Source organism: Teleopsis dalmanni, chromosome 2 (assembly GCF_002237135.1).
Source record: "Teleopsis dalmanni isolate 2A chromosome 2, ASM223713v2, whole genome shotgun sequence".
In the NCBI taxonomy this organism is placed as follows: Eukaryota; Metazoa; Arthropoda; class Insecta; order Diptera; family Diopsidae; genus Teleopsis; species Teleopsis dalmanni.
Window position 1 is genome coordinate 40,033,086 of NC_051847.1, and position 27,143 is coordinate 40,060,228.

Consider the following 27,143-nt stretch of genomic DNA (forward strand, 5'->3'; position numbering starts at 1 on the left):
CCAAGTAATTGAAACTTAGAAAACTTTTTAATAAATATTTGACTTGTTTGTTTGCATTTCAGTTGTAATCAAACCATAACAAATAACTAAAGGAATGAATTGAATACCACCTAGAGAGAAAATTTATACTTTTCGTCAAAGCATTTAAATCGCCCGCTCAAACCAGTCATGAATATATCTGCGCTCATTAGCGAATTTAGCAATAAATCGGGCGAACAGAGTACTGGCATCAATTGGTTTGTGGCCCATGCATTATTCCATGTCATAACAAATTATTTCTTAACGCGGGCTACATACTTTACTATGACGCTCTGCTGTCGCGATGAACACACTTGCAACTTCTACAATGACATGATGGAGAAACTGTTTCAACTATGGGATATAGAGATACTAGAACTGATAGTTGTGCACGCGAACTCCAGCTTTAGAGTGCCAGGTGATAGAAAATACAATTTAATCTTAACCGATTCATATAAAGCCTTCTTGTGAGTATTAAATATATGCTATAAAATTAAATAATTTTATTAATTTAATAAAATCGATATTGCAGAGAAATCGATATTGTCAGCAATACACACCATTCTGATAGCAATGAGTATTACTTCATATTTCTGCAAGCCAGAGATCATCTTTTGCACAATGAAATGCAACAAATATTCGATTATTGCTGGTCGCATTATCTCATTAATTGCATTGTACAGGTACAAACGGCGAGTGGTGAAGTTTTAATTTATACCTATTTTCCGTTTACCGCGAAACATTGTTACAAAATAGAGCCCATCTTGTTTAATCAGTTTAATGGTACCGGATTTATCGCTCCCGAACTTTTTCCAAGGAAATTAAACAATTTTTATGGCTGCAAACTTAAAGCAGCTGTTTGGAATATAGCCCCCTTCGTAACTTTGCGAACCAACAGAAGGGGACAAACTAGAATAAAAGGTGGTTTCGAAGGTGCAATGGTCAATACAATAGCAGAAAAACTCAACTTCTCGATTGAAATAGTAATCCCACCTAAGAATGAACAACGTGGTTATATGATTAATGGCACTTACAATGGAGCTATAGGAATGGTAAACGAAAATCCTTTAATATATATAAGAATTTGAAATCAGTATTTATTTTTCAGCTACATAGACGTGCTGTTGATTTCTCTTTCGGTTGCTTTCGTCAGAGCCATGAACGTTCAACATATGCCTCACCGACAGTGCCTTATCATCAGGAGCAGATAATTGCGATTGCGTATAAAGCAGCATATCAATTCAACTCTTTGGAACTACTAATACATCCATTTACGACTTATGCTTGGCTTATGGTTTTAGTAATTACAATACTAGCACTCATTTTGCAGTACATAGACAATATGGTTTTGTTAAAATATCCAAATGAAATTGAAGACAAACTTCCAAGTTTCTTGCGTGTTTTAGAAAGTATGCTGGGTGTGTCTATTTCGCGTCTACCAAAGAATTCAGTAAGACGATTTTTCATCTTACAGTGGTTCCTGGTTATGTTTGTTATACGTAGCTCTTATCAAGCCATACTTTTTCATTTAATACGCACTCAACAAACAAAACCTTTACCGAAGACAATAGATGATTTACTATCCCAAAACTACAACGTTATTATGAATCAGCAGACATATGGTATTGTGAAAGACATTACGTTTGCGAGTAGATTTGTGCCTGAAGTTCCACCCACTGGTACCAATGCATTACTTATTATTCAAGATACAACGCGTGGCCCGTCAGTGGCTGTAACATCTATTACTTTTTTTGCGGATTTCATATATAAACAACAAAAAGCTGGATTTTATATTATAATACCGGAACAATTTGTAGTGTTCTATATAACAATGTATCTCAGCAAACACTCATATCTACTCGATGAGTTTAACGATCAAATTTCTTGGATACGTGGGGCCGGTCTTCCCGGTGCTTGGTTGAGTTGGGAAACAGACTTCAATTACTATAGTGCTGGGCAAATTATACAGGACCAATTGTTTGGCATGGATGAACTGTCGGCTGCATTTCTTATCATATGTCTTGGTTCTATTTTTTCAAGTATTGTGTTTGGATTAGAATTAATTTCTTCAAAATCAAAATTTATTAGAAAAATTCTTGCAATTTTCTATTGAATACAATTTTATTCTATTGAATAATTTTTATTTTTTTTTTGTGAAATATAAAATTTAAGGTAAATGAATAAATAAAATTATATTACTTCAACATATTTTTAATCGACATCGATTTATAATTACTTATATATATTTTATAATATTATATATATATAATATATATATATTTATATATATATAAATTTGATATACTAAGCTTATATATATTCTAAAATATATCTATAATATTCTATAATATACTTCAAGAGTTCATATGTCTGAATCATATAAGTTAATTCAAAATTATAGAATAAGGAAGTAAAGGAAGTAAAGGAAGAAATACACATGTAAGCCCATTGACACAATCTTTATAAAACTGAGAAGAAAAGGATATTTATATGTTTATATATATATATATATAATATAATAATAAATAAAATTATTATAAATTTTTTTTTATATATTTTAATAAATAAAAGTAATAAAATAAACTGAATATAATATATGGAACTCAAAAGTACTAACAACAAAGGCCTTCTACTTAATAAGAATTTATTTATTACCTAATGACAAGACTGAAACAGAATTAGAAAGATTTCTACTAACCCAGCGGGCGATAACTGATGAAAATAATGATTAAAACCAGGGCCAGTTGTACAACTGGTATATTATTTCTACATATACTTCTGATAATGGAATAGAGTTAGTTCAGGACTGTAGTATACCATAAACCTTTCCGATCAGAGTTTTTTAAATACCAACCTGTGCCATTCACTCTAACGCTCTGTAAAATATTGTATATCCACCTTCACCGATATTAGTTTTTGGTTATTGGATGATTTTAAAATTATTCGCCCTTTTATAGCAGAATTTCAATCAATAGTTTTTCTTATTAAAAATCAATTTTAATTAAGTATACATTAGTCATTATTATTTAAACTTATTGCTATTGCTGGGATAGTTTTATAATTCCATTGATTATCCATCTGTCGTGATAATAAGAAACTTAACTAAGTGATTTTTAGTGGGTCTTCAGTCCACCAATTTTTTACTATTAAGAAAGTTTAACAAATTTATTTGGATATTGCTATCAATATTCAAATAAATCAAATGAACTGTAAAGTGAACTTCCTCAATAGCCACCACAAACTCTCAGCTTTTTGATGGGACAAAATAGAGTTAATTGATGGAATACGAAATAGTTAATGAGTTCCAGAAAATTAATGGACTTTCTTTAAAAGATAAACAAAGTACTCTGTTATACATAATGGGAGTATTTATACAGCCTTATCAAAAATAGTTATTTTCAAAAATAAATCAATCATTAATATTAAAGAAAAAATAATAAAATTAAAACAAAATTCTTTATTCGTATTAAATGTCTTTTTTAAGGGCCAGGCGAGAAGTTAAATTGATTGAATTTGGTTTAATCCCATTCAGTTACTAACTTTGATGACAGTGAAATCGAAATACTTATAAAGAATGCATTACTAAATGCGTTCTAATACAAAAAATTAAAGTAAATTAGGTTCTAATAACAATGATATATATCAACCTTCATGAAATAATGTCCTAGCAAGAAACACAAATTCATTTCACTTCTAATAAATAACTTCGACTTACACCATATAAGTATATAAGTCTATAAAATGTATAAAATATTTATTTAGAAAAAATATTTTTCAAAATTCTAATCTCTTGTTCGTTTGAAATAGGACTTAGTTAGTCGGTACGTACCGTAAGAACTTAAGCGAACTTAGGCCAAAGCAAAATACGTGGTTGGTTGTGCCTTTCGCTTTGACTTGAGTTCTTACGGTACGTACCGACTAACTGAACCTTTATTTGTTTTCTGCTTATTTATGTTTTGTTTTATGTTAAAGATGTCAAATTTTAATAATTTCCATTTTGGGAAATATATTTTGCAATATTGCAAGTGATATTTCTCTTAAAATTTTCTTTAATTTATACTTAACTAAATTTGCGAAACATGAAAGCTCTTTGTATGTTTAATCAACACCATTATATCATGTTTCCACTGCAGCTAAAACTACTTATGTTTATGAAATTAAAATTTGGCATAAGCTGATTTATGCTTGTGAAATACATATAAAACATATGACATATATTTCAAATTTTGCTAATTTGCCTTGTGGGAAATTTATTTTTAAGGGTTGCATTCGACCTATTTCGCCTTAAATCAGTTGTTTTATTTATAATAAGCTCTTCATATAATAAATTATCCTCATTAGCGGTCTTAATGAGCAGAATTGCCTGTGGAAGACAAGTGGAAACATGGTATTAGCGAGCTAAATTAAATAAATTTCTTTAATTAAATCAATGGGAACATACTGTTAACACATAAATATTAAATGGTTTGCTGTGATTTTGAATTGATTAATACAGTATTTTTTTTTTTTGTTGATAAGTTTACATGTATACCTTTCAATAACTGCAACACTTCTTCATACAAATAATATAAATTTTACTTTGAATGGGAATGTCCTACTGAGAAAGAAGCACAAGTTCATTCTTTCTTATTGAAGACCCTATATATAAAATAGATTTGCTCTACGTTTTTTGAATTTTATTTTTACAATACAAGGATATTATTAATGTCCTTAATATAGAATTTTTTTTTTTTTGTTGAGAAACCTATAAGGAATACTTTTCATTTTTTCAACCATCTCATTAAATTTTATTAGTAAATATTCCATTTTTTTTAATGAAACAAAAAAGGTCCACATATTCGATGAACATAAATTAACTTACAAATTATTTTATGTAGCTCATGAATATTAATCAGTGTATTTCAGTGTTTTTATGTTGGAAGTAGCTGCTGCCAGACGCTGATCCAAACATGAATTCCATCACAAAACAGCAGGTGTTGATGTGGCTAATTAATGGTGCTGCTTAGTGTCAGACAACACATATATGTGTGCGCTTATATATGTATATATAGTATGGCAACCGCTGGAAATGTCAGTGAGTGCGGCACCTTAACCAAGAAAAATAATTGGAAAGGTATTCTAAGGGATTGCCATCCTGCGCTTACACATGCGGGTTAATTTAGGCGACAACATAAATGTTGTGTTTATGCATTTAAGCTGCGTGTGGTTTCTTCATAAAACAGAACCAAATTGTATTGTTCGGCACACACTACACTTAGCCACCAAAGGTACTAGGTACTAATGCAGCTACTCTCCTTAAGCATATTTTAATGAAATAATGTAGCATACAAATGCAGTAACAAATTGTGTTACAAGAAGAAGAGTGGAGCAATCACTCAGTACTGAAGTCGTTGAATGGCGTAACACTGCTTTGTAAAACATAGCAGGTGGTACAGTCCATTGGGAATCATTCGGCTACTGCCAATCCAAATTATGTAAACTGAATTGCGGGCAGTCATTCGGTTGTTGGAATATTGTAAGAAGTTTAATGTCTGCAAGCTGATTTTCATCTTACAATCGTCAGGGAGACCAAGAATCAAAATTTTCGCAATTAAATATATGTATGTGAAGACGGGGTTTTGACAAATTTAAGTGAAATAAGCACAAATTGATTTAATGTATTGTAATGACAATTCCAGCTGCTCTGAAGGGATATAATGCCTATTAAATGCATGTATGTCAAATGAAATATGTAGACTTTAAGTCATACCTTACATTTTTTTTTAGCAGAAACTTATAAAATTTAAGTTTGTCTATAGCAAGACATTTGCTAAGGTTTTTTATTATCAATATTCGTGCTTAGTGTTTAACATTTAATTTATTTTCAATTTAAAAACATTAACAAAGCATTTTTATAGATTTTTGTAGTGCAGAAAAAAAAATTGTTACCAAAAAATTATAATGTGCTCGATATTATGATTAACATATCACGTTGAAGGCGGGACTACTTCAGACACGATAACTAATATGCCTCTTCTGCTCATGTTCGGCATATACGAGCATGGCACCAATAAAAAATAAAAAATTAACAAAAAAAAGCACAATAAAATTTAATAAAAAATCATAGTTCAATTGGTCGATTGGAGCTTGGCAAGCTCCAAGTCTCTGACACTTCCCCTAATAGGCAACTAATATGCTCGAAATATCTCGCAGGCTATGTTGTCTGTACACGACTCTTGCGCCTAAATCTAAGCAGCACGACTGACTCAAAACGAGACGGGCTAATGCCATTCTTTGATAGACACCATATTACCACACATGTCATTTCTCAAATAATTGCTCGTTTCGTTTCCCAAAGCTGACTGCGCATACTCGCATTGTCTGCAAGGAGCAGTGCTCGCACACACCAAGAGCATACATAACCCCCGCTGTGGAGTGCAACGTTCGTAATGGTCACGAGTAGGTGTCAATAACTTTCAAATGCCAATGAGATATATATGTGGCTGAATAAGTGTAAGAAAGGATATTTGTTGCTCTTAGCGAATATACATGAGGCGATAAAGTTATTGCTTAAAAATTAGTTAAGTCTTTTTTCTACTTATGATGTTATTGAATTGAACGTCTGTTTGTTTGCAATTCAATAAAATGCAAGATGCGAGATGTAACACATCCATCTAATGAACTAATGGTCTAATGATCTAATAGCTTGTATTATCATAGTGTCTACTGATTTTAGTGTTCCCACAATATACTAAGCCACCTTTTTCGATTGACCACAGTGTAATAACACTTGATCATCGATACGGGATTTAAAAATTACTTGAGTGTAGAAAAAGCATTTGAAAACTTAAACAGAAACACACTCCATCTAAATAACTACGTCATAAAATCCTCAATATTATCATGGAAATAACTCAACGGCTTCAATGTTGGTGTGGTGTGCACATCACTTACAATCGGAGACGTTTAGTATAAAAACAGGAGTGTAATAAGAATGCGGGAGGCTGTTAATCGTGCACCCTTTTCCAAAACCCAACTTCGTTATGCGCTTCAAGAACCGAAGTCATAGGAAAGGTTGACGCTTGTATAACCGGTCTTTGGTAACCACTCTTAGGCTGCGAACTATATGCTATTCAGTTTGTGCAACCTTGGCTACTTGTGGAAAAACACTATTAATCATCACTTCTAATTTGACGGGCATGAGTTCTAAGCCTGACATTTGCAGTCCAAACAAATTATATGTAGACTATAAACTAATTTAAAAACTTGGAATATTTTCTAAGATCACTAATGATGAGTATTGGTATTTAGCAATACACGAAACAGTACTCGAACTCAAAACAATACTCGAAACAAATACTCGAAATTTCAATAAACTAACTAAAATTTCTGTTGTTCTCTTTTCAGTCCCAATCGAACCCTTCTAACTTTTAATTAGTTTCTTTTCGTCGTAAGACATGTCACTTTCGGCAAGAAAAAATGAACATATGCTATAAAATTTATCAAAGCTGTGGAGATCAAGAAGAAGAATAGACAGTAGTGGAACGTTTCTACTATAATTATTTAAGTAAGCCCAGCATCAGGTCGACTTCTCAGACAAACATAACTTAGGTACTTCGACAGTGATATCTAAGGCATTGATTAAAAACATCCTGCGCTTTATATGAGCCTCAAAGTAGTTCCATAAGTAAAGCTGTGTAAGACCCTGTGTAAGAGTGATATCATATCAGATGCTAGAGTGAAGGATAGAAAAGATTATTCAAATGTATTAGGAAGAACAATCTATAGTTCAAAGTATAAGAAGGTCATATACGAGTACATATATCTATAAATTTTCCATTAAGCAATTCAAAGTCCCTGTATGATACATAGAGATCTGCGGTTACTACTGCTCGGTATAGCTAATATCTGTGCATACATTAGTTGACTTTTAATAATGTTGCTCGTTAGTTGCATTTTTGTTTTAATAAAAATTTGAAGTTTTCATTTTCACTTTGGCAATTTTTAAGGTGGCATAATAGCAATCATGCAAATACTGCATTCATTCAAAAGTGAAAACATGTCTGCCAGATAAAGTGCAACGATTATATTCAAATTCGAGCTTATTTACCATTTTTGACTCCTGATAAAGTCATAAAAATTTTTACAAACTTATGAGCAGCAAAAAAAAGAAACCAAAAAATAATCATTTTAAATATTTCTGCCGAATACACGATTTTGCATGTATTTAAAGTGTTGAGTCGTGATTTTGGTGTTAAGTGAAAATAAAGAAGAAAATTTCGATTTCATTTAAAAAAGCACCAAAAGTGTTAATATTTCTGTTATTATTATATGTGAGCAATCTAAATGAAATCTGAGTATTATTGCACCTCAAAAAATTATAATAGCACGAACAGAGTGGCGTCTTTAAGTAAATTACTTTAATGTACTCGTACGTACACTAGTCAACAAATGCTTTATGAGAGATGAGAGATAGTATTACCTGAAGACTGCAGAAATAAAAGTTCATTGAGATTTCTTTGTTGGATTTTTTTTGTTATATATTAGATTTTTCCCAAGTAATTTTAGTGTAGGTCAATGTTTTCCAACGTATTCACAGACCCCACATGAAGGCATTTCGATAAGAGATATTTTATGTGCCGTAAGCTTTGGAACAGCCGTGGCTACACTGTCCTCTATTTACTTAGCAATAAGTTAGTAGTCATTTTTTGGCAAAGGATTTAAAAGCAATCATATATAAAAATTCGTTTTTGGGAGGGTTGAAAAGCTGGAAGGATGAACTCTTAGTCTTAAATTACTTATCCAGCACGTTATATATATAAAAAAAAAAACAATTAAGTGTCGGTTAAAAGAAAAAAAATATTAGACTTATAGCACATTCAATAATGAAGATGATTTACCATACAAAGTGCTTTCAAATAAATGAACTCATTACCAACAAATCAGTTCATTTAAGGTAAAAAATGTCGAATGCAACCCCGAAAAATAAACTTCCCACAAGGGAAATTATCAGAATTTAAAATATATCAATTATATGGTATATTTAATTTTTCGTGTGATATTTAGTGAAGTTTATAAAAGTTCTATCAGCTATACAAATGAGCTCATTATAATGTGAACGTTCACTATATGAGACAGTGTAAATGTACTATTATCTGCTTACCTTTTTCTAATGCACCCGCACATATCTTGTCGGTTACCGCTTTTTATACAATATCTTAACAATAATCTTTTGAAAAAATTTGTGACTGTCGAAGAAAACGGTTGCCTACGACATTCCTTTTAATGCTCTTTTATGAAGCCACAATGATCAAGCTGTATCCGATCACTCCTCATCAATGGCTTGTACAACGGAAGTTTTGGAACTCAAAGCACCTTATCCCCCACTCCTATAACATTTCGAACTATTTTATATTGAATATAGAGTATTTTTTTTAATCAAATATTTTCATAATGAGTTGAATTAGTTTTCAAGAAAGTCTTTGTATATATATTTGTTTCTGTTAATATTTTGTGGTTAAACATATTTGACCATTAATGATTCAGACATCAAACCAAAGGAAAAGCCGGGCATTAAGAAGAAAATGTTATATGGTTTCTTTTTTCTGTGGATTTCCAAAACTTCTGCAGTAAGGAATGCGAAGTTTTTCTGCGTGGGTTCCTATACAAAAGAGAATCAAAACCTGATTAAAAAATCTATTGCTAATTGTAAAATAATTACTAAAGAATTTTGAATAAATTCCTTTATTCCAAATATTAATTATTAAAATATTTTAATATTAATCACTAAAAAATAGTTTCTTGATTATTAAAATATAAAAAAATTGCAAAAGATATTCTTCAGCTAAAAATTCAATTAATTAAAATAATATAAAATAAATTTTTGTTGTTGTAGTTCACTACTATCCAAAAAAACCTCTTTAAGAGATATTTTTGGAATAAATTCGTTTATTCCAAATTTTAAATATTAAAATATTTTAATATTAAGTACTAATATAATATTAACACTTATTAAATTTTATTAATAAAGTTAATAAAATAAAATAATAATAATAAAATTAATTAATTAAAAAATAATTACAAAAGTGATTCTTTGAATGCATACTTTTAATTTAAATATTAATCATTTAAAACCATAATAATTTCTTAATTTTTTCAGCACAACAAATTTAATTACTCAATTTGTTAAGCTTAAAATATTTCTGACTAACAAATTGTTTTAATTAACTAAAAAAATAAAAATAAATAAATTTAGTTTAACTACAAGCCTTTCAATTTGCAAATAATAGTTTTTTTAACGAATGCCATTATATTAAATATGAAAACATGTGCCAATATGATTGATTCATCATAATCTTCACAGTTCCCATTAAGCGACTGGGCCAGTTCAACTTTAATCTAAGCTAACTACGAAACAATTACATTCCCAGGATGAGGTGTGCCAATTTAAGCAGATTTCTACAACGAAACCCTCACTCATACAATAGGTACCAAAATTTGACCTCGCCAAAATGCTGTAGGCGAAACAATCGCTGCGAGTTCAAATCCGAAGCCAATAAACCATGCACCAAACCATTCAGCCAAACAATAGCTCTGCAATGATGATGTTATTACTGGCAAGATGCACTCACTGCGCCATTGTCTATCTAATCTCATCGCATATTATTTTAAACGTTTTTCCGCAGCTATTTAGTTTTTCAATTTATTTTATTTTCCTCGTTCAGTACGAGTATTGCCCTAGTACCCTATTGATATGTTGCGAACGATTGCATCTCAACGAGTTTTTCCATTATTTCAAGTTACTCTGCGGTACGAGTATTTTTCTGTGACTTAGCCAGCTTGTCAGCTACATCACACTTCCAAACAATTTATTAAGCTGAAAATTGTTGCAATATTACTGGGAGCAAAAACCTGATAATGACGTGGCAGTTAGCAGAAGTAACCACACTGTGATGTGCGCTCGCTTAAATAGTTTCAATATGGATGCACGCTCGCTGGAGATTTGCTCCATGATGTCGAACAACTGAGCAAATTCGTTTACGGCACATTGAAATTATGTAAGTCATTTCGCTCGAATGCTCCATCATCATCAATATCATTATCACTATAAATATTATTATGACAATCATCATTATTAACGTGTCGTCAATATACACGTAATCCTTCATATCATAATATTGAAGCCATGAATAGCAAACACTTGCCAATATTCACGGATTCGTCAATCATTGCAGTGCATGTTGCAAGTAATGTTGGCTTTTTCCCCGAAGCATCCTTTTGTATACAATTTTCTTTATATTTTTATTTTTATTTTATATATATGTGAATATTTTTATATTTATATATTTTTATTGGCTCACCATTAACAGAACGCAATATTGATATATAAAATATAAAGACCTTGACTGGCTGACACAGTTTAATCCTGACTTATAAATGCGATTTGCATTTAAAATTCATTTTTATATTCGAATAATACATATACACTAAGTGAGTTTTCATTTTCTGTAGTACAAACCAAACAAATAATAATTGCAAGAAAAACAAATTTAAAGACAGGAATCAATAGTCTCAAAACTTTGAAGCGCTACTAAAATGGAACTTTATAGCGATTATAAATATATTGATTGTAACAGGTGGGTAGATAGGTGGAGTGATTCGAATCCTCAATTACCTAAGAAAAGTTTTGGTTTCACTTTCCTCGTAATGATAAAATATCACCCTGTGTATTAAATAATATAAAGATCAAAAACTTAAACCTGATTCTATAAGAGACTACAGGTGCGTACAACAGGTGTGCTCTATCTCCTCTTCCAGCACCAGTAGACATAAACTACAAAAGATCCGGATGGCATAAATGTTTGACTTAAATATTAAAGTAGAGTCATGTAGCTTAGAGCTATACCGTGAAAAAGTTCACACTAAGAGACCATGTTCTCCGGATGGCACAAATGTTTGACTTAAATATTAAAGTAGAGTCCAGAAGGTGGTAGGATTTACAAATCCCTAAGCCCGGGAATTAGACTCTACTTTCTGTAAGTTTGCCATCTTTGATCCATCTGCACTTATATTCTAATCACCGCTGCATTCCACTTCCCTCTTGAGGAAGTTCTAGTGTTAAAGTTGTTATTAAAATATAAGCGAGGATATAAATACTCTGATTTGTTATTCCTAAATAACAAATCAGAATTTGTTATTTAGGAATAACAAATCAGAGTTATTCGAATAATCGAATAAATTGTACTTTAGTAAAATAACTTACACAAGATGTTATGTGAAGCAAACTAGAAAGAATTAGCTATATTACAAGAGTCTGACAGATTTCCCAATTCTGGAAGAGAGAATGTAAGTAAGAAGACGTACCCAATAAACATGTTATATGAAGTCATTGTTCTGAACAATAATGAACAACTCAGCTAGCATCTATAGCTTTCTTTCTTACTGATTGGATACGACCACTATCAGATGGCTCTAGATTAGTATTATAAATAAAGGAAGTTTTGGAACTCAAGCCACAATAATCCTTAAAAAATTTCAAAACATTTTTTTCTGTATATATATATATTAATCTGTATTTGAACAGATAACCAAACAGCAAGTAAGATACTGGCTTGTTGAAAGTTTTCTGCTTTGACATGCTATAGCAACTGGCAAACTGACTGAAGCTTGGCTGGGTGTCACTGAGTAATTTATAGCAGCAAATCTGTAGATAGATAATCTTATAATGACTGTATCACCCGCTCAATTCTATCGACCGTAGCCTTGTTGTGATATAAATTGATACATAAAGAGTTTTCTGGAGTCACTCTCTGGAGTCAAATAGGAGTCACTAATACAGATCCCTTAATTGTCAGACTATTTAGCTTGTACATCCATTCAACTACGGTAGTGTACGGCTCTATATTATACCGGAACTAAACTTGTTGGCAGTTTAGTTAACGTGTCGTCATAGCTTGTGTATCATCTCATCTAGTTGGGTCTGCCTGAACAGAATGCATGTCGTTTCTGTTTGAAGGCATATGTGGCCTCTAATCATACATATACTCTATGACTGTCTGGCTTTGCTGTGGATAGGAAGGAGTTAGTGTGTTGCTATAGAGAAGCTTTAATTATATCTCTTTAACCTTTAATACTGTCTTTAGTAACTTTTCTATCCATAGTGAAAGTAAACGATATTCTTAGCCACAACTTAAGAATAAATTATATAGTATTGTTATAATGGAGTAGCGTATCCTTTAAAAGAGCAAATTCAGCAACACATTAACATTTTAATTTCAATATTAGCAGATTTCATTTCACTTCATTATTTTTACAAAAAAATAAAAAATAGATCCTAGTACTTCTTTCCCTTAAGTATTCTTCCACAAAGAGAAAAAAACAATTACGTCAAAATTTTGTTAGCAATGTACATGCAAACTTTTAAATCCCATTTGATAACTCAATTTAAAATTTTACTAAATTCGTTCGTTGTCGAAAGAGTTCACTACTATATTTGAGATGTGACAACTTTGAAGGGTGAATTCTTAAGTTTTTCGCAATTAAAAACAGTAAAAAATGGTGTAAGGATATTTACAAACCTTTTTTTTTTTGGTTTTTTTTTGCGAGTAGTATCAACTACTAGTTGGAAATGGCAACGAGCATTTGCGCCCTAAACTGCAAAAGTTTTCAACATTCTCAAAACAGACGGAAGTTAAACAAGATTACATTGAATAGTTAAAGTTGCGTGTTACAAGTGAAGTACTTGTAGAACCGGAAACCGGAAACTTTTACAAGTTGTGCACATTTTAATTTTAAAGTTCAGTACAATTTGTACTGTTTTGTTATGTAGAAGATTGGGGGCTTTCTAGAAGTACAGATGATATTGTGTGCAGTCTATTTGAGCAAATATGATAGGCACAAAGGACACATTTTTTCGATGTTTTTTTATCCTTTGCTACTCGGAGACAACATTGTATGGCTTTATGTATATGAAGCGTAACGCACAGTTTAATTGTTGCGTTCTCTTTGCTAACAGACAATGTATGATGAACGATATATAGGTAAGTCGCTATGAAAGTGAGTACAATTTTAATTAAATTGAGTTACATTTCAAAAATGCTGAAAACATTTAAACTAACTTATATTCTCTAATATTACTAGTACAAGTTATTTTATATCCTTGGAAAACTAAACATGTTAAAACAACACTATTACTCTTAGTGAAATTTCAATTATAAATAAAAACTATCGCATTCATAAAGATATAATAATGCACAATAACAAAATACTTGAAATTTAAGTACTACTGACCTACTGAGATCTTAAATATCTTATCATTTCATGTGCTAGATAAATTCCTACATCTGTGCTGCACACAAACCAATGGCAACGAAATAATTTGTGTCAGTTGAAATATAAGAAATATCTGCGAGATTGCAATTGATGAGGGCGCGGTATATAATAAACAATGCACTTAGCGAGTTCCAACTGCTGTGATACTTTACAGTACCCAACCTAGAGTAACCTTTCCCTACACCTACACCATGCAAGCATGAAGGCATGAAAGCAGGACAAAAGCATAGCAAAAGGCTAAATCATTAATGCTAAAATATCAATTCACTGCTTACAGTTAGCAGGATGAAGAAGGAAAAGTTATGACTGGGAATATAAACAACATTGAAGAAAAGGAAAAAAATGAGTAGAGCAATTGAAAATATTTAACAAAATAATGATGACTGCTTGTGATTCAACATGATGGCTTCAACCTCAGATAATAAATATAAAAAATCTACAACAAAAATATGCACTAAGTCGGTAAGCATAAAAAACTAAAATGTTAAACTAAAAGTAAAACACACCAGAAATATACATACATACATATATACAAAATATAAATAATAATAAAAAAAAGGAGGAATCATTTGAGGAACGACCGCAAAATGATGATAAAGATCTCTTGACTTGACTTTGGTTATCTTGTCTTTAACCTTCTCGTTAAAAAATAAATAAAAATGTAACTAAGAGTATAAAATCCACAATGAAAATACAAATGACGCCGTAAACCCATGGAAAAAAATTACAAATACAAAAAATATTATAGAAAAGAAAACAAAATACCAACAAGAAACAAACTTCAAATTTATATATAAATCCTATAATTTAAAGAAAAAAATTATAAAAATATACTGGAGAAGCAAGTGAAGTATCAATAGAAATAGCGGAGGAATATCGCAACATAACTTACGGTTTTGTACCGCAAAAAATTAACAAGCGGAAAAGCGCACTTCAGCGCTAAACCCATGGTTTGGGTTAAAGACTTGCTGGTACAACGGAATGCGACTGCAATATAAATAAGCAATTTTTTTTTTTTTTTTGCACTACAGTGTTGCCATATGGTTACATTCTAAGGTTTATGAAAGGCTCGACATTTTATGTACTACAAAAAATGTTCTTTTTTTCAGTATGTGGAAAGCATCGCAAACCATCGTTTAAGACTTCAATCCAGTAAAACCAACTTTTAAAATTGATACGTATAAAGATACACAGCGCTTAAACCATTGAGAGAAAAATTGTAAAAAATTTAATGATAGAGAGCATTATGAAGTATTAAATTTTGTTAAAATTATAATCAATTAAATAAAATAAAATAATGAAACTAAAACAAAACGACTTCAATTAAAAGTTAGAAATATCTATTGGATCATCGACCGCTGACCAATATAAAAATCTTTTAATTCATTGACCGGTGCCCAATATAAAAATATATTGGTTCAACGAGCGATGACCAATAAGAAACTGTAAAGCATGATATAGACGATGAAATTTGTTTGCAAACCAAATTTGCAAACCGAATATGCGCTTTGCTATACACTTTGAAACAAGGTTGGCAAACTTCATTTTGATTTATTTTCTACAGCGTTCATATCAACAGCGGAGCAAGTACAGAGTGCAAAACAATAATTGAAACTGAAGAAATTGAGGTGATGATCATAGCAACCTGTTATTTATTTCATTTTTTAAACTAAAATTATTTTTGTTTCAATTTTTTAATATGTTACATTTTAAAATTTTTATGCATATAATAATTGTTTAAGTATTAAAGCTTACTATAAAAATGTTTTTAGCACAAAATAATTTTTAAAATATATAAACTTCTTCAATAATTGTCTAATGTCTAGCAATTTTTTAATTATTTTTCATTTATTTTTCTTTTTACCAAAAATTAATAATTTTTTTCCGTAATCTTTGGTTGTCCGACGCTCACCAAAATTCTTAAATTATGAGAAGTTTGCAAATTTCGATATACACAAGCAAACGAGTTTGCAAACTTAACAAATAATTGAAAAATTTTAATTTCACTGCAAACTAGTTTGCAAACCAAATTTTGGTTTGCAAACTTGAGTATAGACGATGCAATTTGATAGCCAGCAAACCTTGTTTGCAAACAAATTTCATCGTCTATATCATGCTTAACCAGCACTCGCGATATATAAAAAAAAAATTATGATATACAAGCAAGTTTCAAGTCTTATATGATTATATGATACATTTGGGCCTACTCCACTCAAAGTAATTTCAAGAAAGCCAAACGTATTCAAAACAATGTTTTTTGAAACATTGTTAATGCCACATAGTACACTTGAATCCTAAATATTCATCGAAACCTTAACACGTCAACAGAGCACTTATGGTATTACAGTGAATGACCCAAGTGGTAAGAGACCTCTTCTATTAAGCAAAATTCCCGTAGAAACTAAATCGTGTTTCATCAACCTAAGAATTATTCAATATGATCAGATCTTAAAAAGCGACTTAGAGTTTATTCAAGATTTCAGATAATTAAAGCTTTATTTACTAACACAATGAATAGGCATAAAACCAGCGAAACTCGCTATAACCTATTTATTTTTTCTCTTGTTTTTTTCACCCTTAAATTAATGTCAAATAATTATACATGACACTGTTAGGTAAGAATGACGTGACGTCCTTGCAAAATAAAGTCGACCTGAGCTCAAATAATGGGTTATTTTGATACCAATTAATGCAGCTTAAAAGGACCCGTAAACAGACAACAGTGGTCAACGGACGGATAATTCCGAAAGACGCGGTTCCCACATTCAAATAAAAGTGGAACAAATTTATTAATTTAGTTTAATACCATATGTTAATATTGAATGCAACCCTTAAACATAAATTTCCCACTAGGGAAATTATAAAAATTTGATATATTTGTCATATGTTTTATATATAAAATGTAAACAAAGAACAGCTGAGCTGTAAACAAGCTGTATTGATTGAGTATGTGATTGATATATAAAATTTATATAAATGTTTTAATATATCAATTATATATATAATTTTTTTGTGTAATATATTATTAAGTGAAGTTTATAAAAGTTATATCAGCAGCATAAATAAGTTCATTATAATGTGAACGTTTATTCATTTATATAAATGAGCAAGTGCCTAAATGAGACAGTGTGAATGTATTATTACTAAGTAAGCAGTGAAAACATACTATTAGCATCCCATAAAAATAAAATAAGCTAATTTTGATTCTATAATATCATAAGGGATTCACAAAATTGAATTATTCAGAAGTTAAGTTGGCAACACTGACAATCTATTTTGAACTCCTTTTTTTCTATTTTCGTAATGTTTCATTTTTAGTGGAAGTATAAAAATTTCTATAAAACCAATAAAACAGCTAAAAAAAATTCCTTCAACTTTATATTTTTATTTTGTGTTTCTGCTGTTGTATGTAAGGCAGAAAGCGCATAAAATGTTGCCTTAGAAAATGTTAATAAAATATTTTTCAATATTTGTTGCAAATCTTAGAACGCTACATTTTCATAAGGATAATTTAGTGATATATAAAAGGATATTCTTAGACAAACATTGAGACAAAGCTAAATATATTTAAAAAAGATGTTCTGATAGCAATCTATACTCAAGTTAATATCTATTTATTAATCAAGTTAATCTATAAATAATGTAGATCTCAATGAATTTAGAACTCTCCTCATTAAGTACTCACCTCTTTATAAATTACAAATTACAACAATTTATTTTTCTTTAATATGTAATTAAGTTCAATAAGCTGGTTTTTAGTTACTAAAAGAATTCAAAATTTATGGGGTACTGGAGTTCCCTTCAGAAGTAGTACCGTCTTTTTTTTTCAGTCATTTATATTGTCTCTTTTAGGCACTTGCTCATTTATATTAATGAATGAACGTTCACATTATAATGAGCTCATTTATCCAGTTTATAGAACTTTTATAAGAAATGAATAACTTAAATTAATAATATATCACACAAAAAATTTAAATTAACTGATATATTAAATTATTTTTATATAGTTTATATATCAATTACATATTTTAATAATAAAAATAAAGATTTTATTAAATACTTACTTCCTCAGTGCCTTTGTTTACAATTTAGCTGTTATTAGTTTATATTTTACATATGACCCACATGACACATATTTCAAATTTTGGTAATTTCCCTAGTGGGAAATTTATTTTAAGGGTTTTATTCGACATTTTTCGCTTTGAATGAGCTGATTTATTGATAATGAGCTCATTCATGTGAAAGCGCTTTTTATGGTAAATCATCCTCATTAGTAGCTGTAATAAGTAAAATCGCCAAAATGAGACAGTGCAAATGTGCTATAGAGGAGAGCAAAAACTGGAAGCAATATCAGGATAATATACCAGAACTATTAGGACCAGATACTTGAATAACATGCAATGGAAAGTATTGTTGGGTTTATATAGTATGTGAGATACAATATAATAATATTTAAAATAATTTAATTTACTAAATAAAATTTTAAATAAATCATTATTATTCATTGAATCAATATAATGAATATTAAGAAGTACCGATTTCGTTCAAGTCAACCAAAATGACTGAAATTATTTGTTTACTTTTGCATTGCTGAGACTCCTTTGTGCAACTTGTTTGAACAATAAAATAAAATAAAATAAAATAGAAATAAAATTAAATACAAAACTTATTGTATTGTAAATAAATGTACAAGTTTACAAATATATATTTATACATAAGTATCTAAATTGTGTATTTGTTGCTTTTCATTGCTATAGCACATCGATGCTTTACTAACCGGCATGGGTTAAGTTGGCAAATCCATAATTGAAAGTATTTCCTTTGGTAAGTAATAACATTTTATTTACGTTTTAAAATGTCTTCAGGGATTATTAAACTTTATATCCTTAAGGTTAAAGTTGAATAATTAAGTTATTGAATTTTTACAAGATGTTTTTTGAGATTCTTTTGATGTTGTGATGTTGGTGAACCAATAAAATTTCATATATATTTAACAGTAGTTAAATGTCTAAATTTTCTTTCCATGTAATAGAAAGTGTTTTAAGATAAATAAGTGTTTTATGAAATTTATATATCTACAAATAAATAATTCGATAATAGATAATATATTTACAATATATATAAATATCAGCAGCAAAAAATATAAAGAAAAGAAACAGAGAGTTACTCAAAATTGTGTATAAACATTTCTGGATAAAACAATTAATATTCAAAATTTTTGAATAATGAGGTGAAAATATCACGCAGTACAATAACAAAAAGCCTAATGCTACACAATGGTGCGTTATGATTTTCCCCACAGGGTCTGTACTCACCACGATTATTACTAAAATAAGAGCACTTTCCGAGAAATTTTGTTTGTTTTGGTTTTTTGACATTAAAAATCCGTTAAGAGATTTTTTTGTCATATTACACAAAGAGGCACAATGATTCAAAATTTCCTCTCAGTCTTTTCTATATCTTCTTTGATCAGCAGTGTCAAATCAATTGCATAGTCATACTGTTCGTTATAACGACTTTATAATAAAACGACTGGAATGCAATTAATTTCTAGAAAGTTAATGTAAGTAAAAACTGTAACATATTAGTAAAGTTTTTAAAAAATGTGTAACAAAATTTAATAAGAGAAAACTTTTTAGCACATTCACACTGTCGCATTTACACGATTTTACTCATTATAGCCACTAATGTGGATGGTTTACCATAAAAAGTACTTTCACATAAATGAGCTCATTATCAATAAATCAGCTCACTTAAGGCGAAAAATGTCGAATAAAAAACAAACAACAGCTGAGCTGTTAACTAAGACACTAAGGAATTAAGTATTTAAAAAAATCTTTGTTTCAATTAATTATATATGTAATTGTTATATAAATATAGATTTAATATATCAATTATTAATTAAACTTTTTTGTGTGATATATTATTAAGTGAAATGTAATGATTTCATATAAAAGTTCTATAAGCTACATAAATAAGTACATCATCATATGTTGAACGTTCACATATAAATGATAATACATGTAAATGATCAAGTCCTTAAACGATACAGTGTGAATGTACTAATATAAATCGGTAAATTAAATTGCAAAAGTATAATTATGTTCTGCACTTAAATATTTTTCTAAAAGAAATGTATTATCATGATATATAAACTGTTTAAGTTCCAATATAATACGAATATATTTTAAATCAAATAAAAATATGAGTGTCGTATAAATCGTCGCCGATCTGAGATATTATATTAGAATAACTTTATTCTAATGTGGTCTGTCAAAAGTTTATTTTATTAAAAAATTATTTATGGCATCTATGACATCACACCTAACTTAACAAGGAAAATAGGCGCGTTCCTCACAGTAAAGTCGATGTCTGGAGCAAGTTAAACATTGTTGATCGGTAAAGAAAAACGGAGAAATTAATTGAAGATCGCGAGCTGTAAGTTTTTTTTTATTTTGTTATGTATTTAATATATATATATTATGTGATTTCCTAATATATTGGAAAATCTAATATGAATGTTGATGCCTACGTCATTTTTTTATATATGTAATAAAAGCTAAAAAGTGATTTCTATGACCTGAAAAATTCTCTATTACGTGTTATTTAATTCTACAAATTATCGGAAAAAATTAACGAAAGATATATTGTGACTTATTGGATATTAAAAGCATCTGATATGAATATAATTCTTATAGATTTGGAATTATTTTTATAATGTGAATGAAATCATTACAATGTTTGGTACGCCAAACTACGTGGCATATGTCAGAACAAAACCAAAAGAGTATCAAACTTAGTAAGAGTAAAAGAGACAACAAATGTGTGAACTGTAATTCAAACAGAATATGTTCTAGACGTTTCGTAGTCGATTTTATAAGACATTATTGCTTGTAAGCATTTAGAAGTAGTGCCTGGTATATTTACTCCTGCATAAACTTAAAAGAATATAAAGTGATTTCTAATCGGATACTGAAAAATTTTAATATTAATATCATTTTTACGAGTTTAGAATTTTTGTGAGTGAGTATATTTAAATTTAATATATGTATTAAATATTTCATTAAATAATACGAACATATTGTACTGAATATATGGTGTACTGAGTACATATTGTTTATGTTTCTTAAAATATGCTACTTTTATGACATTAATTATATGGTTATATATAAATATTTAAAGATATATCTAAAAAATTAAATAAGTGTAAATATTGTAATGCATTTCATACATAACCTCAAACAAAATATTTTAAATTAAAAAATGTGGAATCTGGTAGTAAGTGAAAGAGCAACGAGTGTATATTTATCGTCATGGCGAAAAATTTGTTCTAGATTTTTCGTTACAACAGCCATGAGCTTAATTACTTCAATTTTAGTGCTTGCTATAAAGCACTATATATATTGATTGTAAATTTTTTTTTTGTTTTAAAAATTTTAACAACTGTCCATGAAACTTTTACTCCTACAAACTAGGTATGGAACGGAAATATTAGCAATTTGATGCTAACATCATTTCATCCTGAATGCGTAAAAATTCAATATAAATTTTTCTTTATAGAATTCCGGAATATGTGTTGTATTATCGTATCTTATTTACACACAGCAAACAAATAAAAATATCTTAAAGATGCATTATAAGCGTGTAGCGCCACAACTTTTTTTGCCGGTTTGTTGTTGTTGTTTGCGCGCGTTCCTTTACAATTGGCGGCTTCGTTTGTTCTTCGCTCTCCGTGTCCGTGTCCGTCTCCGTGTCCGTGTCTTGTGTGTTTGCCATACTTAGAGCACATTTCTAAGGAAATTATCCATTCAACTGCTAGTTTGCATTCGTGTACGCTTAAGTGCATCTTGACAATATTTGCCTTGTCCTACTCAAATGACTCAAATGACAATACAAGTAATAACAACAATAACGATAATAAAAATAATAGCGATAATAAAACGTTCTGTGTGCCATTGCTTGTGCTGGGATTCCTTTTAATTTCATGCTATATCAGATTTTCAACCCAGAGACGCATCTCCTGCACATTGTCGATCCTTTCATTGTTATTTATTCGGTTTTATTTGCATTCTTTGTTGATATCGAGCGCCACTTGTAACTTGCAATTGATGAAAAGTAGTGCAGCAGCACTCCGTCCTCTGTCTCCGCTTATGTAGACGACAGGATGTTTGTCTTAACTTTTTTTTTTAATTTTATTTTTTTTAAGTACATTCCATCTTATTAAACAATTAAACAAAAAAAACTGGCAAAATATTATTTAAATATATTCAAAAGGAATCAAATATTTGACTGTTTAGTAGTTTCCCATGAGGCTCACAACTGATTGTGTTTTCTTACTTAGCTTCTTTAATATCTAGAACAAATAAAAATTTATAATGATATCTTAATTAAATAATAAATTATTATTTATAGCCTTTTCTTTAAAGAATTTATTAAAAACATACTTTAATATAGTTAATTAATATAAAAAATATAAAAAAACTTAAGAACTAAATTCCACCTAAACAAATTAAACTCTATAGTGCATAACATATATAGTCAATAATTTAGTATTAAAATATTTTACTTAGTAGTACTAATATAACTACTACAGACTAATATAAATATATATGTATATAAATAATAATGTACCGTCTAAATAAAACATCATTATGGATATTTGCTCTGAATATTAGATATACATGAGTTAGTAAATATATGGTATATGAAATGATGAGTGTAAATTTAAATATTAATTATCATTCAAATAAATAGAATATATTAAAAATATATAAATAAATATGTAAATATAAATATATATATATTAATGCGTATGTATATACATGTACATAAATAAATAACTATTTAAGTTCATATAGATATATATATATAAGTATAAAACTGTATAAATATCTATAAGTATATAAATATATAATTATATAAATATATAACTATATAAATATATAAATACATAAATATATAACTATATAAATACATAATTACATAAATCTATAAACGCACATATATAAATAAATACTCATATATAAATAAATATGCATATATAAGTGTATAACATATAAATATATAACTATATAATTATTTATGTTTATAAATATAGATATATATATACATAAATATATGAATACGTACATGAATATATTAACATATAAGTACATGAGTATAATAAATATATTATTAAATAAACATATAAATAAATAAATATATAAATGTATAAATATATTAATTCATAAATACATAAATGTATATGGATATATAATAATATATGTTAAATAATTACATATATTAAAATCATTATATAAATAAATAAATTAATATATATATTAATATATAAATATGTAAATATATAACTATATAAATATATATTTGTACAAATATATGAATAAATAAATATATGTATATAATAAAATATTAATCTATATAAATATATGTATATATATATACATATATGTAAATGTATATATTTACAAATATATAAATACATGAATATATTAATGTATGTAACTACTATACAAATAAAATAAATATGTAAACGCATTAGTTTATAAATAAATATGTAAATGTGTAATTATATATATATGTAAATATAGTAGTATATAAATGTATACAAACATACGTAAAATATATAAATATATTGAATTAATTAATTATATATTAATTTATAACTATATAAACATGTAAATATACATATATAAATACACAAGTATAAAAAAGTATATAAATTTGTGAATATATACATAATTAAATAAATAAGTGACTATATAAATATATAAATAATTATATGTAAAAATATATTAATACACAATATAATATAAAATATGCAATATGATATACAATATAAATACATGTCTAAATATATAGAAGTCTAAATATATATATAAAATATTATAAAAATGTTCTAATATATTAATATACGAATAAATAAATTAATAAATATAATAATGTATAAATATATATATATATAATTATATAAGTATGTGAATATATTTATACATAAAAATTTATAAATATATCAACATATAGATATATCTGCATATAAGTACGAACGATATAAAGCATTCGTAGTAAATAGATCAGTAGTGTTTTAGGATCTAGGATAATTAACTCGGTAACTAGGTTACTTGTGATCTTGCATCTACACTGCTTTAAATATATATCACGTATATGAAAGAATATACATGTTATATATTATACCTTTATATATATATTATTGTTTTTATATATATGTTATATATACATTATATATAGGTATATTTCAAAAATTTGTATCAATTATTAACATTTAAAAAAAAAATTTCGTTATTATTGTAATAGATGAACTGTTAACTAACTGAATAGGATTATTATATGTCAGTGTAAACCCCAGTTATATTAGAATACGTTTCTACTATTAAACTGCTGATTATTTCTCAATATATATAATTTCGACATAAATGTTATCAATGACAGATTTGTCAAAAAAAAAAAATTATGAAAAGTTCATTAAAGAGAAACATAATTAAATTTGGTTACACATTAAAAAATGTTATTAAAAAATTATTTGTTTTGCCAAAATTTTAGGTAAATTTTAATTAAAACAAAATGGTCCTTAAAATAATATTTCTAATTATGGTGATCATACTTTTTATACACTATTTCCGGACATTTATTACTGTGAAATTCGCTGATTCTAAGGAAGAAAACGCCGAATGGGAAATTTTTTTGGATTTTCCTTAAAATGGAAAATTTTACTTAAACTTGTGAGCAAAACTAAATTAAATAATATAAAATATGAATTTAATTAAAATTAATGTCATTAAATTTATTATCAATTAATTATCAATTAATCAATATAAATTAGTTCAATTAACATTATATATTGTGCAAGTATATTTAACTGTTAATAAAAACAAATTATACCATTTGATACTTTAGAGCCAATTTCGTAGTCGTGACTTGAGTTCCAATATTGATTTAAGTCATCTTTAGGTCACCAAGTTTTCTAGCTCAATTCATACTGATCAAAAAAGTTTTTGGGACTAAAGTCACGACTGTGATATCAGAACTTTATGTTTAACATAGGATCTCTTATCTTTGTTGCTTGACAAAACAGCTATTACTGCAAGTAGTCAATACTATGTCTTGCGACACGAACCAATCGAAAGGCTGGTAATATGCACATTACTGTTTGATAGTAATTTGTCTTTAGAAGAGAATTAGGATTCTAGTTCAATGCTAAAAAAAATTTCCCTTCAAGAAGATTTGATTTTTCCACAAGCTTTTTGGGAATATAATTAGTCTCTGATTGGACCGAGCGCATAACTTCAGATCTTGTTAATCAGCGACAGATTAGTTTTCTCTTAGAAAACTGAAACTTAATTTAAGGTATTACTTAAGGTATTAACGATCAGATGTTAACATTCAAATATTAAGTTCCTTTATATCACTTGATTTTCACAACTCCTACAGGTCCCCATAATTAAAAAAATAAAGTTGCCCACTCCATTCTTTAGTATCACTTAATTGTGATTTTAATCAGATGTATTCCTCTTCAGTTACTTTGCAATCGCGTCTTTATCTTTACACTTTAGTGGATGAATTGTAGACCTATCACTGACAAATTAATTACACCACATTGCAGTTGTTGTCATCACAGTATCTCAGTATTCCAGTATCTCAGCATCGCAGTATCGCTCTTGACTCATGTTGAATTGTCACTTTAATTGCAATAAAGTAAATAACACATTTCACATGCGCATTTCTTGTCTAATTAATGCCTTTGATGTATGTTTCCTTCTCATAAACTCTGACGTTGAACAGTGCAGCGATATTTTTCATCCTACGACACACATGAAGCATCTTTCGATGCGTCGTCAAAGTGTCTAGTTGTCCTCATGTTACGCACTCGTGTGTGTCTGCCAATTAATGGACACTGTGTCTGGTGTATAAATAACGGTTTACACCAGGCCATGGATAAGCAACTCTGTAATTAAGAGCAGAAATAATTTTCCATCAAAAATTTTAATTTTGTAAAATTTTACAACCTCCAAGGACAGCAGGAAAATGAGAATACAAAATAAAATAATGTGAAAAAAAATATATATACCAAAGTTTTTGTGAAAACAGATACTATACTCTCGTACGGAAAACAGAAAGATAAAATGTATATTTTTATTTTTAAATAATTTAAATTTTAATTATCAATGATAAAGGATTTTCGACAATGTCCAAAAATGCCGGATAGTCACTTCAAAATTTTACCCAATTAGCTTTTGTCACCTTAATTCTTTGGGGGCAACTGGAAAGTGGCAGATAGTTGAGGATGTGGGCTTAATAGTATAGTATGTCCTGGTTTATATAAAAATGTTTGAGCGAGTGCAAACTTATGTGGAAGAAATACATTTTTAATCAATTGTTACTTTTTCAACGGTATGCAGTTGCTTAGATGGATCTCTACCTTTTTAATGGATTGATACTATTTCAATCAAATGATCCAGTTGCTTACATGGATCTCTACCTTTTTAATGGATTGGTACTATTTCAACTGTATCTAATTGCTTAAATGGTTCTCCACTCAGTACTCAGTTGCTTAAATATAGCTCCTCTTGTTCAGATTGTCATTTTGCACCGTGTATAATATGAAATATACGGTGTAATATAATGAAAATGTTAAAATTCATGTACGTCTATATGATTATTAGTTGATAAGCCGCAACTTGCACCTTAATAAAGTACAGTAGTCCCCCCTATAACGCGGTAGATTGGTTTTGCGTTATAGGAAAACGCGTTATAGGTGTATTCCCGTATACCCCGTTTACACACGTACGCGAAGCTAATTA

General features: G+C 28.7%; 1 protein-coding gene across 1 annotated transcript in view; it reads left to right on the forward strand.

The window, feature by feature from the left end:
- Positions 1-303: 303 nt before the first annotated feature.
- LOC119674364 overlaps positions 304-27,143 on the forward strand; it is a 27,252-nt gene continuing 412 nt past the window's right edge. The window contains exons 1-3 of the mRNA XM_038085500.1: positions 304-485; positions 551-1,070; positions 1,127-2,057. Of these exons, the coding sequence (XP_037941428.1) occupies positions 304-485; positions 551-1,070; positions 1,127-2,057 (1,633 nt within the window). The remainder of the gene's footprint in view (positions 486-550; positions 1,071-1,126; positions 2,058-27,143) is intronic.